This window comes from Pipistrellus hanaki (genome assembly GCF_964339955.1).
Source record: "Pipistrellus hanaki genome assembly, chromosome: 12".
Lineage (NCBI taxonomy): Eukaryota > Metazoa > Chordata > Mammalia > Chiroptera > Vespertilionidae > Pipistrellus > Pipistrellus hanaki.
In genome coordinates, this window is record NC_140514.1 from 58,894,951 (window position 1) to 58,911,471 (window position 16,521).

Sequence of the window (16,521 nt, forward strand, 5' to 3'; positions counted from 1 at the left end):
CACAGAGAGGAAGAGAGAGGGATAGAGAGCTAGAAATATCGATGAGAGAGAGAGAGAGAGAGAGAGAGAGTGATCGATCAGCTGCCTCTTGCACACCCCCACTGGGGATGTGCCCGCAACCAAGGTACATGCCCTTGCCCGGAATCGAACCTGGGACCTTTCAGTCCGCAGGCCGACGCTCTATCCACTGAGCCAAATTGGTCCCGGCTGTCTTTTTTATTATTATTATTTTTTTTCACTTAGGGCCTTGGGTAACTGTTAGTGATATTCAAGGATTAAGAATTCCCTGTCCCCTAATTGCTATGATACAGTGAAGAATGGGGAATAATAGATACAAAAACTAAACCTGACCCTATAAGGATTCACAGAAACACAGCACTGTTAACCAGTATTTATGAGGAAGCTAGTATGTGTACATAGGCAGGGGCCATGTGGAATAATTGGCAAGTAGAAATGGGATCCATGAACCCCCTTCATTTGTTATAACTGTTCCACAAACTGTCATGAGAGCTATGGCTAGAAGATCCCTGATGATTCTATCTTTCCTTATGCAGCAACAAAGGAGAGAGCGTGAGGCTAGAAGGCAGCAAGAACGTGAGCAGCGAAGGAGAGAACAAGAAGAGAAGAGGCGGCTAGAGGAACTGGAGAGAAGGCGGAAAGAGGACGAGGAGCGGAGGCGGGCCGAGGAAGAGAAGAGGAGAGTTGAAAGAGAGCAGGTTAGTTCACAGGGATGTTCCCCCCTGAGCTTGTGAGGTTCATTACTTTTGTAGAGTCGGGGTATTTAAGGCAGAACATACACACATGTGTGGGTGCACAAGGCCAGGACATTAGAGGTTCAGGATGCTGAAACAAATTGGAAGTAACCAGTAAACTGAGCCTATTGTCTTTTTTAAAAGTTATATAAATTATTATATTTTAGGAACCTTGAAACCAGAAAAGTGCTCTACAGATAGTATGGGGGCTGAAAGATTTCTGAATATATCTTCTCGGGTTCAGTTTAAATGCTTCAGGCCTAACACTTTAAAAATGATATTAAAAATCAATTATAAGCAATTTCTTAAGAGCAATATTTGAAGTAACCACTGGCTAACCAAATATTTAACACTAGAGGCCCAGTGCGCTGGTGAGGTCCCTCAGCCTGACCTGCTGGGATCGGGCCAAAACCAGCAGCGCAATATCCCCTGGATTGTGAGAGGGTTCAGGCCAGGATAAGGGACTCCACCCGTGCACGAATCCGTGCATCGGGCCTCTAGTATGCATATAAGATCTTTGGTTAATCTCTTCCCGCCCTCCCCCCTTCCCTCTGAGATTCATCAGTCTGTTCCATGTTTCCATGCCTGTGCGTTCAGCTTCTGCCCCCTGGTGGTCAGTGCACATCATAGCTACGGGTTGAATGGTTGCTTAGGCTTTTATATAGATAGCTATCTTTGCATATAATTCAATATACACATGTAGCATTTTAGAAAAACTAGCTACATTGTTTTGTTTAACCACAAAAAGATCAGGTTTAATAATATTTATAACATTTTATTAATTCCAGATGGTAGTTTTCTTTAGAACCCTCTCTGTTTCTTGAACCAGCTGTACAAACAAAAATTGAGTTTTCTTTTGTCTGTTGTCATTGTGGATCCCATCACTAGCCTCCTTGCCTTTCATGTCTTTGAAGGAATCGCTGTTTGTTATGAGCTTTGAATAAAGAAGAAAGATATGAATGGGACCAATTTAAATGAAACTTGTGATCCATGTTTAAAGTACCTTGAGACAGTGGTATTAGCTTCCAGGTGTGGTTGTTCAGTTGTTATCATTGATACTAATCATACCCCTCAGTTTTTTTGAGACTCATTCTGCCTGCTTATTGCCAGTGTTCCTAGGAATTCGAGTGACATTCTTTGTCACCTTCCTGACATTGTGGGCCAATTAACTGATGCGTTTTGTTTTCCTCACATTCCAATTTATACTTGAGAACTGCAAAGAAGACATAACATGCACTACACGCTTTTAAAAATTAGATCACAATTTAATCCTCACAATTCAGTTGTGATAAGATGATAAGAAAGTAATACTTAGCCTTTATTTTTCTAGTGACAGGCATTAGCTATAATGTATAGCAGCATTGTTCACCTCTTTAAAAAAGTAACATCAAAACAAACAAATTAAATAACAGCAAAAGTTTAGTTTTATTCGGCTTTCCTCATTCTATTGCAGCATTCCCACAAGAACGGTACTTTGGGAACACCCCTCTGCATAAGTGTGCCTGTGTGTGTGCATGTGTGACTGCTCTGTGTCCGTGGACTAGGACCTGTGACTTGGATAGATGCACATTTTCCTGGTGCCCCTGTGTTTTGAAGGCAGGAAACAAATGAGTGGGCTACTTGATCCTTTAGCTTATGGCTTAATTCTGTCTAGTCCAGGGGGAGAGGGGCAGTCAGGTTCTTCCTTGGTCACTCCGGGAGGCAGCGTGGTCAGCCGTTGCTGGCGGGGCAGGAGTTGCCCGGGACCAGGCTGCGGGGAGCCTGGGTTTGAGTCAGGGCGTGTTTGCCACTGGTCTTCTGGGTATGTTTTCTCCCAGACTGGCTTTTTTGTTGTTTTTAGCTAAATTTTCTTTGTAAGATGAGCATTTCTAAGGAAATTTACACGTCGTAATTTCTGTTATCCAGCATTCTCGCAATTAGATTGATTGATTAGCCACACTTCTCTTCCGGCATCTCAGGGTGCAGTTTGGGATAAGGGGGTTGTCAGCAGTGGACTCTGTAAAGAAGTCTCTGTATTTCAGAGTGAAGGCTGCCCTCAGGAACCCCTTTTGAGTAGTTAGCTTTCTTCCCCATTGAAAAGGAAGGAAACTTCTGTTTCTTGTACCAACTTTGTTCTTTCTGAGGTTATCTGTATCTCATATTTGAGCCTCACAAAACCATCCTGAGAGTGGAGAGAGAATACCCCTGAAGTCATTTCTCAGATGTGGAGTCTGCGAGCCTGGGAGGGGGTTTGCTTGAACCACAGCTAGGGCCACTGGTTCCCCAGGCCATTCATATGCATGGACACTCCAGGCTGGAGTTCTCCTCTTTAGACACATATGTTGGATGTGTTTGCCCGTTTTCATTCTTCAACCTTCTCTTCCCATCCTTCTCCTTGCTCTGTCGTGGACACGCAGGGCCCCTCATTATGAAGAGCCTGGGCCTGTTCGTTGGTGGAAAGTCGCCGACGTGTCCAGACCGGGCTTTCAGAACGTAGTTATTCTAGATGCCTTGTGTATCTATCACCAGCGAAAACACAAATCGTGCTTGTATTTTCATATTAAACAGGTTTTGTTTTGGGGTTTTAAAAATTGGCAACCCATGCTGGGTATAAAGATGACTAAGCAGCAGACATTTGTGAATGAGCACGCTTTGGTTCCTAAATTTAAACTGCCGGCTTCCGCATCTGCCATCCCGAAGGAGCCTCGCGGCCTGTACAGCCAACATCAGGTATGGCAGGCGCACCCAGCACCTCGTGTGGACTGGGGCGTGCACGCCATCACCTGTTACACTCTGCAGGTCCTGGTGCCAGAGTTTGAAGATCTTTGGGAAACTCTGAGCAATAGATTTTGTTGAGACTCATTACTAAGTGAACGACCACCAAGGACTACTGGAGCCGATGCGGGTGCGCTCCGCTCAGGGTCCTGATCTTTCTGTGGGTCCGTTGATTGCTGGGTGATTTCTGTGTGACAGGAGTATATCAGGCGGCAGCTAGAAGAGGAGCAGCGGCACCTGGAAATGCTTCAGCAGCAGCTGCTCCAGGAGCAGGCCCTGTTACTGGTAACGCCCGCGTCTGTCTGTCTGTAGTGCCAGGGCGCGTCTGTCCTCCCCGAGCGGGCACAGCTGTGCGCCACCAGACCACTCTGGGTAGTGCTGGGGGCTGGAGGCTCAAGTGGAGACACCTCCGTGGTCCTGCTGCTTGGGACACATCTCCAGGTGGCTTTTATCTACCTACTTACTTCCCACTGATAGCGGTCCTGTTCAATAGGTAGAAAGGCTTTGGACAGAAGCTGGCATTCAGCGAGCAGACAAGAATGCTAGGGGTTGATGGTTGAAAGCGCTTGCATAGGATTTCACCTAGCTTACTCTAGGTTCCTTTTGAAACCACTGCTACTGACATTTAATTTAATTCTCTTTTGCTCTGTCCAGTGATATTTGTTAGCAACAAGCTGTCAGATTTTCCACAGGTAATATGCTATCTGAAACCCCAGCATTTTACTTTGTTACAAAGCATGGGGGAAATGGCATGGTCTTTAGAGAGCTGAGAATGAATTGGAGAAGAGGCGAGCCCTCCAGTGACCCCTAGATTCAGTGTTCTCTCCCTCCCCAAGGAGTGCCGCTGGCGGGAGCTGGAGCAGCACCGGCAGGCAGAGAGGCTCCAGAGGCAGTTGCAACAAGAACAAGCCTATCTCCTGTCTCTACAGCATGACCACCGGAGGCCACACCCACAGCCGCCGCCGCAGGAGCGGAGCAAGCCCAGCTACCACGCCCCGGAGCCCAGGCCCCACTACGAGCCCGCCGACCGAGCGCGAGAGGTACCGCTCCCTGCGCCAGACCGCAATCCTGTGGGTTCCTGGCCGGTGTTAGTGCTGGATGTGCCGGCAGCTGAGGACTCCCCCCCACCCCCCTTGGGTTTCCAGCTGAGAAGCGGGTCCTGAGAAGTGAGACTGACTCACAGGTTTCTTCCCCAGTTCGGCATGTTCTCCTCAGAGGACCGGAGTGCCTTTGGTACCGATTCTCAGGTGAACTGAACACTAAACTAAGCACAAGGGGAAGATTGTCCGGCAGAATCATTCTTTAAACTGCAAATGAGGGAATGGGGGCCTGGTTAACTCTTTTCCCAAACGGGGATGAGGATGAAGTGTGTCCACAACCGACTTCCTGACATGGTACCAAATTGCTGCCTCTGGCGTGGCACGGGTGTCCTGGGCTCCCGAGGCACTGGGGGCGCGCTCCTGGCCCCAGAGCGCCCGGGAGCAGCTGTTCTGGAACGCCCTTTGTGCCGGAGTGAAATCCCGATGGCAGTCTTTTCCTCTGCTGGTGTAGTTGGTGTGACACATTTAACTGTTTTCTGGTTTATCCTCCTCATGTACAGCCCTAGAACTCCTGCCGGGCGGAGATGTCAAGGCTGCCTCTTTTAACTGGCTCTCATAAGTATTTCTTTATCCTGCTTCATTTGCTCCTCCCTTTTAAGCTCTCCCTTTCTTTTCTTGTAGTTGAAGGTAACAGACAATGTCTCTGTGCAGTCTGCCCACTTCCGGGCTTTCTCTGGTACCTGCTTTCTCCACTAACACTGCGTTATGTCTTCTAAATCTCCGATGCAGGTGGAAGATAGGTTTAGGAAAACTAACCACAGCTCCCCGGAAGCCCAGGCTAAGCAGACAGGCAGAGTGCTGGAGCCGCCCGTGCCTTCCAGATCAGAGTCTTTTTCCAGTGGCAGCGCCGAGCCTGTGCACCCCGCCCTGCAGAGACCAGCTGAGCCCCAGGTGCGGCGGCCAGGCCGTGGGTCGCGGGCACGTGAGGGCTCAGGCCACGGGCCTGCATGTAATAATCACGTTGTTGTATGTTCCCACATTGAGAAGGAGAAGAGATTAGCAGGAGCGAGTTCAGACTAGCCTGAAGAGGACAAGACCCTCTTTTGATAGGGAAAAGTAGGAAGTTTTAAGATTTTTGTTGTACTTACTAAGCATATCCAGATTCGGTGATTTTTTCTTCATTTAGCATTCTGTCATATGTTCATGAATAAGTGTTTTCTTATTCTAACATAAAGGATTTTTTCAGCTTAGTTTTTAGAAAGTTAGTGTTACAAGTACATAAGGGGCAAACCAGACCTTTTCTTAGCCAGACCTTGGCACCTGGCTAGCCAGGAGTGGGCATCAGAAGGCCAGCACCACCCTGAAGTTACAGCACAAGTTTGGGGTTTTCCAAATGTGCATGCTTTTTGTTTCCTTTTATTTTTCTGGGAAACGATCCTTTTATCAGATTCTCAAAAGGTTCAAGATCCTAAAGAAGTTGCAATGCAATAGGTGAGGTGTGGTATCCTGCAGCAGGTGGAAAGGTCACAGCTCTCACTGGTCGGCCTCGTAGCTGGTGTGGGAGAGCTGGGCTGAGTGCTGTGGGCCAGAGAGCCCTCTGCTGTCTGGAGAGAACGTGGACTGCAGAGGGTGCCATGCAGAGGCCTTGAGTCCCCACTGATGCCACTTTCTCGCTGAAACAGCAGACTTTTAGTCATTTTGCTCTGCACAGCTGTGTAACTCAATATTGGAAGTGAGTTCTGAGACCCAGGTTCACTGAGGTTTGCAGGTACTGGGGGCAGAATTCAGGTTCTTGTGAGTAGTAGCTGCGGTGCTTCGAAAAACTAATTCAAACGAGGATTTGAATGTGCTTCCAGGAACAGCCCTGTGTGGAGGCGTTTCGGGACCACAGAGCCAGGCTCTGGCCTAGCGGGCAGGGGAGGTGCCCGGGCCATGGACAGTGTGCCCCGGAGTCAGCAGCTCATGCTTCACGGGCAGCTGGCGCACCAGCGATCAGCAGCTCCGAGTCAGGGATGGAAAGACAGAGCAGGACAGGGTGAACGGGGAAGGAGGAGGGACTAGTGGGGTCAGTTGGACGACGTTCCTGGGGAGAGGCCAGGTTTAGTTCATCTGAAAGTTAGCCCTGCCGGGAGTAGAAAACCTTTACCGTCTGGGCTACGGGCAGTGTAGGAAGCAGCGCTCCTGATTCCGCAGGCTGCATTCTAGGCGGAGGGCCCTTAAGGCCACGCCTGGGAGGGTCTCCGGCTCCTGGGGCAGGCTGCTCTTCGGCACACGCACCTGTGCGGATGTCCTCTCGGGCCTCGAGCTGAAGCCACGCTTTGAGCATCGTCGCTACAGACAACACTTTCAGGCCCACGCTTTCCCAGACTCTGAGATTGTACCAATGACCAGCTCTGTGACTCTCAGCTACAACTCTCAGACTGGAACTAATTTTGGATCTTGCTTTAGTAAAGATTGAAATCAGTTGTGATTTGGCATTTCCAGTTTTCATTAAATGCATTGATGTAATAGTCATATAACTGGAGTTATGTAAATTGAAATATTAAACATTTTAAAACAAAATAATAATTTAAAGAAAATACACATTATTTCAGAGATTGCCAATTTAAAAGCAACCAGATAAATGCCCAGTTAACAAGTGTTGTCAAGTAGATCAATTAATGAATATTTCTAAAGAAATAAAGTTCTTTTTTCCTAACTATTGTGAAGATATGGAGACCTAGGGTTTGAATGTTTTAAGTCTTGGAAGAAAGAAGGAAAATGTTGGTGTAGGTGGAAAGTTGGCTGTTTTTAAGTTGCTGTATTTGTCAGCGTGCTGTTCACTGCTGCTGGTCAGGGCATGCCCTGCAGGGAGCGGGCGGGCGGGCAGGTGTGCACGCACAAGCCCTCCCTGCGCCTGCCGCCTCCAGGCTCTGCTTGGACGTGGACATGCGAGAGCACGTGTCCCCCCTCAGGACGGGGCGATAAGCCTTCTTTAAACTCTAAACCTTCACGTTTGCTGCTCCTGTGGAGCTTATCTGGGTTAAAGAGTTTCCTTTCTAAGTGTGCATTGGTTTCCTGTGCACAGTGTCTCCCAGGCCCTGTTCACTGTAGAGGGAAGCAGCTTGCACCTGTTGCCTCCCCCAGTTCCTGTTTAAATTTGGAATTGACCAGAAAAGCCTTTTATGCAGAACGCATTGAATGTCTTGTGTTTTGTTTTCTTGTAAGGTACAGTGGTCCCACCTGGCATCTCTCAAGAACAATGTTTCCCCTGTCTCGAGATCCCATTCCTTCAGTGACCCTTCTCCTCCCAAATTTGCACACCACCATCTTCGCTCTCAGGACCCATGTCCACCTTCCCGCAGTGAGGCGCTCAGTCAGAGTTCTGACTCTAAGTCGGAGGCGCCTGACCCCGCCCAAAAGGCTTGGTCTAGATCAGACAGTGACGAGGTGCCTCCAAGGGTAAGAAGCAGACAGACAGATTTGTGCTGCTTTTTCCTTTTTGCTGTTTTTTAAAAATTACTAATTTCAATTAAGGGTATGGTGACGTCACCAGAATTAAGGGGCCATGAAATTTCACAGGAGCTTTTTACGGTGGGGAGAGAGCTGCACAGTTAGGAGTCAGGTCCAGCCAGTGCTAGCTGTTCATCTTTGTTGTTAACTCTGTATCTAAACACAGGGTAACAAAGGAACCTAGAAGCATGCTTTAGAACAAGCGGGATAGCCTGTGTTTTAGCAGCTATCTGATGTTTATACAGAAGTTACAGATTATTTTCAAATTAACCGTTATCTAACTTTTCAGAAAAGGTTTTGTAAAGAAAAATCATTAACAAAAATTTCTAAAAGGAGACATTGTTCTTTTTAAATTGAGGAATTTTTTGGCTTTGTTTTGCTTTGAACTTCTTTTTAATTTTTAATTTTTTGTTAATTACTTAATGGTGAAATTAAACATAAAGGCACATTTTAGTTTATTTTTCTTCCACTTAGAATTTGCTTCCTCTGGATATTTTCTTGCTTCCTACCAGTCTTTGTTTCCTACTGATCCATTTGTGGACATTGTTTGGTTTCTTTGAGCTCATTTTCCTGATTCTCACATTTTCTTAGCAAAATGCTTTGTATGCCCCTGCCAGCAGACCTCCGTCCACACGTCTACACGGCAGGGGTGCTGCAGAGCACCTGCCGCGGTCCCGCACCTTCGCTGCCTGGACCCAGTTTTCTCTTCCGTGTGTCAGTGGAGGCAGGGCGGGTGGGCGGGTGGGGTGGGGACAGCCAGGCTAACAGAATTAGACTGCTGTAGGAAATGTTCGGGAGGGAAATCTTTTCCCCTCATATTTTCAAGAACGTGATTGCTGTGTTTTCTACCCAAAGGTTCCTGTGAGAACAACGTCTCGCTCCCCTGTGCTGTCCCGTCGGGATTCCCCGCTGCAGGGCAGTGGGCAGCAGAATAGCCAAGCTGGGCAGAGAAACTCCACCAGGTAAAAGGAGGCCGAGCTTAAGGGCAGCTTACGTACAGTCGCCTTCAGGGCAGTTCTGTGGCAAAGAGGACATTATCAGTTTAAGAAAGAAAAACTGCTATGAAATATATTAACCGCCTGTCTGTGAGGGTGAGTGCAGAGCAGTGCGGGAGGCCCCGAGAGCAGGGCCTTGGGGTGTCCTGGGCAATGGGAAAAGGAAAATGACAAGCAGCACTGAAGAACGTCGTGGTTGGCTTACGGTCGCAGTAAATCAGTGAACTAGCCAAATCCCATTATCAGTGTAAAGCTCTTCTGTACTGTGAGCAGCTCTTAGCCGCGTGAGGTTAGTGGCCGCGAGATTATACAGCTAAATGCGAGTGTAACTTCATTAAAATGAAGTAAGTAAAACTTGATTTTCTTGGTAACACTGGTGGTGTGTCGAGTGTCCGGTAGCCACTGCTCAAGCTGTGGGTCCCCACCACCTCTGGGCCGGAGCAGGAAGAGGCCACGCTGCTGTCCTGGCCCCTTACTGAGCCTCAGGTCCTCTGTGCTGGAGGTGGGGTTGTCCAGGAGCCGCCGAGCCGCCTGGTCCTTGGTGAGCAGGTGGCCGGGCTCTCCTGGGACTGAGTGTGCCTCGTGTCCTCCGGCCCAGTAGCCCCTGCCTCTGCCAGGCCCAGCAGGTGGCGTCTGCCCGCGCTCCCTGTCAGCCACACAGCGGAGGGCGCTGCGTAGTGTCAGCTCTGGAGACCAGTGTGGTCAGCTGGGAGCAGCAGCCGGAAACAGTCCAATTTTGTGCATAATTTAGATAAGTGGATCTTTTATAATGTTGCTATGACAGAAATGGTGATACTTCTAGACCCAACAATAGCATTAGCTTTGCCTAATGAAGATCCAGGGTCTGCTAATGGTAGGGTATCATTAAGTGTTTGGTCATGAAGAACGTTAGGGCTTCCTGTGTGTAGCCTCTCATCATACCTGTGTTTCATGTGTGCATACAGCTCGGTGCTGCATCTTGGGTAATGCATGAGCTGTTCTCTCCCCTTCTTTCCGACAGCAGCATCGAGCCCCGGCTGCTGTGGGAGAGAGTGGAAAAACTGGCGCCCAGGCCTGGCAGCGGAAGCTCCTCAGGATCCAGCAACTCGGGATCCCAGCCTGGCTCGCATCCTGGCTCTCAGAGCGGCTCTGGGGAGCGCTTCCGAGTGAGATGTAGGGTGCCTTTCTGTACTCCTTCCTCCCCAACCCCCCTGTTAGCGACACTGGGCTCTGGGTAGTGCACTGAAGGCCTCCGGCCGTGGGGCTGCCTGGCGTTTGCATAGTGCATGTCACAGGACAGGTCATAGCGTAGGTTTAATGGCACCGGGAGTCAACAAAATTTTAATACGAGAGCTGACTTCTGAGCGCTTACACATGCCTCGCAGTGTGAGCGCTTCACCTGTGTTGTCTCATTTCATCTTCGTCATAACCTCATGAGACACACTAACTGTGCATCCACTTTACAGACCGCAGTAACCAGTTCAGTGAGATTGAGTAGCTGGTCCAAGGTGGCCAGCTAAATGTCTGAGCTGATCTTGGAACCTACTTCTTCTACCACAGACTCCGTCGGCATTGGCATTGGCATTAACATGGGTATTTAAACGTACTCGTCATAATAGGTTATGTTAGGGACATGGCCAGGTTCTGTGAGGACGTGTTCCGTAGAGAGTGGTGGTGATGGAGTCTGGGTAGGAGGTAGAAGCCCAGGAGTACAGACCGGCATTTGGAGACCCTGCACAGAGGCCAAGAGCAGTGGGCAGGGGCGAGGGGGAGAAGCAAGGGCTGGTGGGCCAGTCTGCCTTGTGGCACCATCTGGATGCTTTTATGTATCTGCCTTTCTTGTCTCTCTTGAATTTCACAGCATCATCCAAATCTGAAGGCTCCTCGTCTCAGCGCCTTGAAAATGCAGCAAAAAAACCTGAAGACAAAAGAGAAGTGTTCAGACCTCTGAAGCCTGCGGTAAGGCATGCGCAGCCTGGTGCTCCCTCCGGGTGTGGGGAGATCTTCTTGCTGTGAGCATGCCTTCGAGGCACGCCTTTCTGTGGGCCCTCACAGAAGTGAGGGGTTAGAATGAAAGCCATAGCCCTCGGACACATTTATGCCCTCCCAACTAGTCACTAAGAGAAATACAGAAGAAAGAAAGCCTTACTCTTTGCTTTGCATTAGCCTCTGTGCATCCTAGATGAGCTGGGCATTTGTAACACTGGCTTTAGAATCTTTTCCCTCCCCTTTTTAACATCACCTGTTATTTAAGTTCCGCCTTTTGGTACCTAGAGAGGCAGCTGTGACTTTCCCATGCTCCTCCTGTAACCCCTGCCACACTAACCGACCCTGTCTCTGCACACATTGCGGATTGTGCACCTGTTGGAACTATGATTTCCTGCTTGATGAGTTCTGTGCTCCGTCTCCCTCTCTCCGTGCTCCCTGTGCTGTGCTCCCGCCCCGCCGACGGCACGGCTGCTGGACTCAGAGTGAAGTGGTAAGCCGTCTCTGGAAACACGGGAGCCATTCCAACTGCCTTTTACACTCAGCCTCCATCTGCATTGCTTTTCCTTCCTCACTTTATCTTGTATTCTTTTCTAGAATGACCAAATCCTTATCTTTTGCTTCATCTTTTTAACACACAAAATTTGCTGCATGCATTTTTTGTTATTATCTATACTTGTGGTTTGTGTGTGTGTGTGTGTGTGTGTGTGTTTGTGTTTTAATTTTTAAAAAGCCACACTGTATTCATGCAATGGTTAGCAAGGCTCAAGGTCCATACTTGGTCACTATGCTTTCAGAGGCTCAGGCTCAGGCTCAAAGAAAGGAAATATGCCCCTTGCTGGGGAGAAGAAAACTGGTGGACCCGCTGCGGGGAAGGCTACAAGGCCTGCTTTGTAAAAAGTCATTGTTTTAAAATAAAATCCCCAAGTAGAAAGATTAACTTCGGACTTCTGTATGAAATGTGGTCTATGAATAATAGTCGTACTTCGTTATTATATTTGGACTAGAGACCCTTTGCACGTATTCGTGCACAGGGGGTTCCTGGATTGTGAGAGGGAGGTTCTCTCCTCTCTGGTTCCCAGTGTCTCCCTCCTCTCTGGTTCCCAGTGTCTCACCCAAGATATGCCATTTCCAAGTCACCGCAGTTTGGCAGCTCCTGCCCTGAGCGTCTGCCCCCTGGTGGTCAGTGCACATCAGAGCACAGTTGGCTAGTCGCTTAGGTTTTTATTTATAGAGGTAATTGATTGAGTCTTAAAATAGCTCAGTGTAGATTAGAAAAGGGAAACCTTTCCTGTGATTTCTCTCTGATGTTCACATGCAAGGTGATAATTTGAAGATTTGGGGTAAGGCAAGGATAGGTGGATGTTCTCCTTTAAAGAAGACTTTGTGCCCAGTTGGCATGGCTCAGTGGTTGAGCTTCCACCTGTGATCCAGGAGGTCCTGGTTCCATTCCTGGTCAAGGCACATGCACAGGTTGTGGGCTCCATCTCCAGTGTGGGGCATGCAGGAGGCAGCCAATCAATAATTCTCATCATTGGTGTTTCTCTCTCTCCCTCTTCTCTTCCTCTCTGAAATCAGTAAAAACATGTTTTTTAAAGAAGACTCTGTTACATCGGCAGGTATCTTCATAATAAATTTCAAGGATGTGTCTACATAAATTTTTTATCTAGAATTGTATAGTTGGGAAAAAATGCTAGCAGCTTATCATAAGCAAATTCTTATGGGGGTTTCTTGGTGTGAGATTTGGGCTGTCTGACTGTTCGGTCTTTCTGTCAGAAGAGCTCACTTTCATATGCTGGTACATACTCGACCACACAGTCTTCCAAAGCTGCGGTCGTGGCTCTCTCACTGACAGTGAAAGTGAACGCCTCACCCTTGGCTGCTCTCTCCTCTCCTCGGCCTCTCACTCTCGTCTGTCCGCACTAGGACCTGACTGCCCTGGCCAGAGAGCTGCGAGCAGTGGAGGACGTGCGGCCGCCGCACAAGGCGGCGGACTACTCCTCGTCCAGCGAGGAGTCGGGGACGACGGACGAGGAAGACGACGAAGTGGAGCAAGAAGGGGCCGGGGAGCCCATGGCAGAGGACACCAGAGCAGCGTCAGTCCTGGGTGTATTTAGATGGGAGAGCCTCACCCAGTCTGCCTGCCCCGGGGACGGGGGGTTCCCTGACCTGTGTTGAGACCACGAGCGTGGAGCGCGGCCAGCTGCCCGTGTGCGTGCATGCCAGTGCCTCTCCCCAGGCCCCCTGTGTAGTTCCTGTTTTCTTTTTAATTTGAAAGTCCGGTAAAAGGGAAATTTCTGATTGGTTTAACTACTTTAACCATAAGCATTCGTTCTGATTTTTTTGCTCAAAAACAAATTGTGCCTGCAGGAACTTGTCTGTTGGCGGGAAAGTGCTAAGTATTTGCTCTCCTTAAGGAAATGGTCTACTTGTGGCCTGATCTCCTAATGACCTTGGGAAGTTGAGAGTGTAGACCGAATATCCTCAGCTGATGGTATTTATGGTCCTTCACCTCTGGATTTTTCTCAGTAGGTCATCTCTGAATTTGAGCAATGGGGAGACAGAATCCGTGAGAACCATGATTGTCCATGACGATGTGGAGAGTGAGCCAGCCATGACCCCGTCCAAGGAGGGCACGCTGATTGTCCGCCAGGTACCATGTCTCCACACACTTGTCAGGCTGAGCTTCTCCTGAGTCATTAACCCACTTGCTCATCCACTCCTCATGCTGTTTCTTCCATCATCATCTGTTCTCATGTTAACGAGCCCCGAGGGCTGAGTGTCTGGGCCAGGGCGGCAGGTGTGAGCTGCATGACAGGAGCGGGGCTGGTGGCGCCCCTGCATCGCTGCCTCTGCACGCCCCCCAGCAGCCTCAGCACCACCCAGAGTCTGTGTGTCTAGAGTAGGAAAGCCACAGGGCAGCCCTCAGGAGGCTGCGCGCCAGGGCCTCGCCGGGACCCTGCAGAGAGCCTGTGAGCCGAGCCAGGCAGGAGGGCCCGTGCAGCAGCAGGCGGAGGTCGCTCTGTGTCCCAAATGCTCGCTCCCTTCCCGCCAGCCGTTAGTGCCCCGCCCAGATGCGCTCAGTTGGGTGACCGCCTTACAGCTGTCTGTCCATTGCTTCGCTGAGCTGTGAGGACAGGTGTCTGCTTCTCCTTTAAATACAACAGGCGCCTGCCCAGCACATTGACGTTTCCCTGAGTGTGTCTCGTGCTGTGGCACTGCATTTGGGTGGAAAAGATCAGGATTCAAAGAAGTGACGCGTACATTCTAGAGCTTTAGATAGAAAGGTTTAAAAAGAAAAGCCACTGCCTGTGGTTTCGGTGATGGCAGCTAGGGTGGCAGGCCGAGCAGATGGGTGCTGCTCAGTGCCGCCCGGGCAGGTGCCTCTGTGCTGCTGGCCCTGCCTGGGCGTCAGCAGGGAGGCGAGCAGCAGCCGCCCCACCTCTCTGTGGAGAGGAGCCGTCAGGAGTCACCGACCCCAGCAGAGGCAGTTGTCAGGGGCGCAGGCAGCTCCAGCGGCGCCTGAGCGAGACAAGTGTGCCTGTTTTTTCTACAGAGTACAGTTGACCAAAAGCGAGCCAGCCATCATGAGAGCAATGGCTTTGCCGGGCGCATTCACCTCTTGCCAGATCTCTTACAGCAAAGCCATTCCTCCTCCACTTCCTCCACCTCCTCCTCCCCATCTTCCAGCCAGCCGACACCCACCATGTCCCCACAGACACCCCAGGACAAGCTCACTGCTAATGAGGTAGGTCTTGCCCATGCTGGCTGCTCTCCTAGGTTAGACCTGCTGCCTGGTAGCGAGTGTGCAGAGCAGACCTCCCACGTCCCTCCCCTGCCTTCCCCAACCGCTTCCTTCTGTCACCTCCCTCCCTCCACCCCCAAGTAACATGGTTCAGATCCGCATACAAATCCCATAATGGACCAGTCTCCCCACTCCTGCAGCACACTTCCCTGGTCTTGCAGTCAGTGTAGCTGCATGGCTTTTTATGTTCAGTTTACTTTCCAAAAGTCTAAATGAAGTGATTGCTGTGTTCTCAGAGCCATTATGTATTTGGCATGAAACTCTCAGGGTCATTTGTGGAATCCTCCTTCCTTTTATCCAACGAAGAAGCAGAGCAGTTGGTAAAGCAGACGTGGCCTCCTTGGACAAGCTGGCGTGTCCTGCAGGCAGGCTTTCTGTCCGGGAGGCACTGCTGATTGGTTTTCACCAACCCTCCAAAGACTTTTCCCTTTGAAATCCACAGTCACTCAGAGTTTAAGAAGAGGCCACATGTTTTTTGGGTAAACCTAAACACGTAGGGTTTTAAGCAGGAAGGTCTGAGTGTGCTTTTAATGTGAGGCCTGGAGTGGGCCTTGGGGCTTGGCTGTGGCACTTCGTCGGGCGCTGGGTGATCTTCGCTCTTAGGGACAGGTCGCACCCCCTCCCAGGCGGGGGCAGTGACGCAGTGTGCCGTGAGCACCTGTTACTGAACTGAATCGTGATGATTTGATTTCTTGGGAGGTTAGATTTTAATGCATTTGTCTAAGACTTGAAGGAGGTCAGAGGTGGCAGGTGGCTTCCACCAGTCTTGTTGCTGGGAACCTCTACCTGCTGGCCCACCTGCCTGCTTCCATTTTGGTTCCCTTGTTAGAATTAGAATGGTCCTTTCCCCTGAGGAGCAGGGGCACGTTGACTGCTTCCCAGGCAGGCTCGGCACAAGACTGGGCGTCGGCTGGGCTGGCTACTGGTCGTGGGCCGGGGGCAGCTGGGAGCCGAGGAGGGCATTGGCTCCAGGACAGGCGATGAGCTGCCCGCGTGGGGAGACGGTGTGGGGGCCAGCCCTGGAGCAGACAGGTTCTGTGTCCTCTGCCTGCACACACATCCTCTTACAGTTGCATTTCAGTTTTGCTCCATTTTGCTCTACTGCACAGTATTTACTACACCCCTTAACCCACTAAACTGGCAAGTTTATTTTCTGTTTGTTTTGTTTTTAATTGCCATTACATTTTCACTTAACAATTTGTTTCACTCTCCTGTGTTTTTTCTCTGAAGTTACATTATTAACCACAACCCCGGTGCTCCTCAAAGAGCAGGGCCGCGGCCTCTTGGTTGGCACCGCTCCCTCCTGAGCCCTGGTGGTGCTCTGATGGTGACACATCTCGTGCGGATCACCAGTGCTCCTTGCTTCCTGGCAAGAGGCTCACTTTACAATAAGTCACATGAAGTTAGGATTTGCCAGGACTCCAGCATAGGTTAATTGGACTTTTTTGGACATGAAAGTAAATTCAAAAGTAGATGAAATGAGATCACGACATTTCCAACCTCCTTTAGGAGGTTTCGTCATTATTACTTGTTTTAAACGGCTAGGAGCTGGAAGTGTGGGTGGATTGGCAGCGGGCAGCGTTCTTGGCCTGGGCACAGTGCCCAGGGAAGGTCCACGCGTGCCGTGGAGTGTGCGCGTGCAGGCCCCTCGGGCACTGCGGAGGGGGTGCAGGAGGACAGGCCTGGCTGGGGGAGCTGCGCGTTTTCGGGGTGGGTTG

At 50.0% G+C, this 16,521-nt stretch overlaps 1 protein-coding gene across 50 annotated transcripts in view; it reads left to right on the plus strand.

Annotated features, from left to right (window-relative positions):
* MAP4K4 (mitogen-activated protein kinase kinase kinase kinase 4) overlaps positions 1 to 16,521 on the plus strand; it is a 176,466-nt gene that overhangs the window by 143,533 nt on the left and 16,412 nt on the right. Inside the window, exons 13-23 of one of the 50 annotated variants that reach the window (XM_084900441.1) lie at positions 555 to 716; positions 3,705 to 3,791; positions 4,343 to 4,546; positions 5,336 to 5,497; positions 7,754 to 7,987; positions 8,894 to 9,000; positions 10,034 to 10,185; positions 10,874 to 10,971; positions 12,925 to 13,094; positions 13,528 to 13,651; positions 14,555 to 14,746. In XM_084900441.1, the coding sequence (XP_084756567.1) occupies positions 555 to 716; positions 3,705 to 3,791; positions 4,343 to 4,546; positions 5,336 to 5,497; positions 7,754 to 7,987; positions 8,894 to 9,000; positions 10,034 to 10,185; positions 10,874 to 10,971; positions 12,925 to 13,094; positions 13,528 to 13,651; positions 14,555 to 14,746 (1,692 nt within the window). The remainder of the gene's footprint in view (positions 1 to 554; positions 717 to 3,704; positions 3,792 to 4,342; positions 4,547 to 5,335; positions 5,498 to 7,753; positions 7,988 to 8,893; positions 9,001 to 10,033; positions 10,186 to 10,873; positions 10,972 to 12,924; positions 13,095 to 13,527; positions 13,652 to 14,554; positions 14,747 to 16,521) is intronic. The other 49 variants (XM_084900452.1, XM_084900463.1, XM_084900485.1 and 46 more) reach the window with 49 other exon arrangements.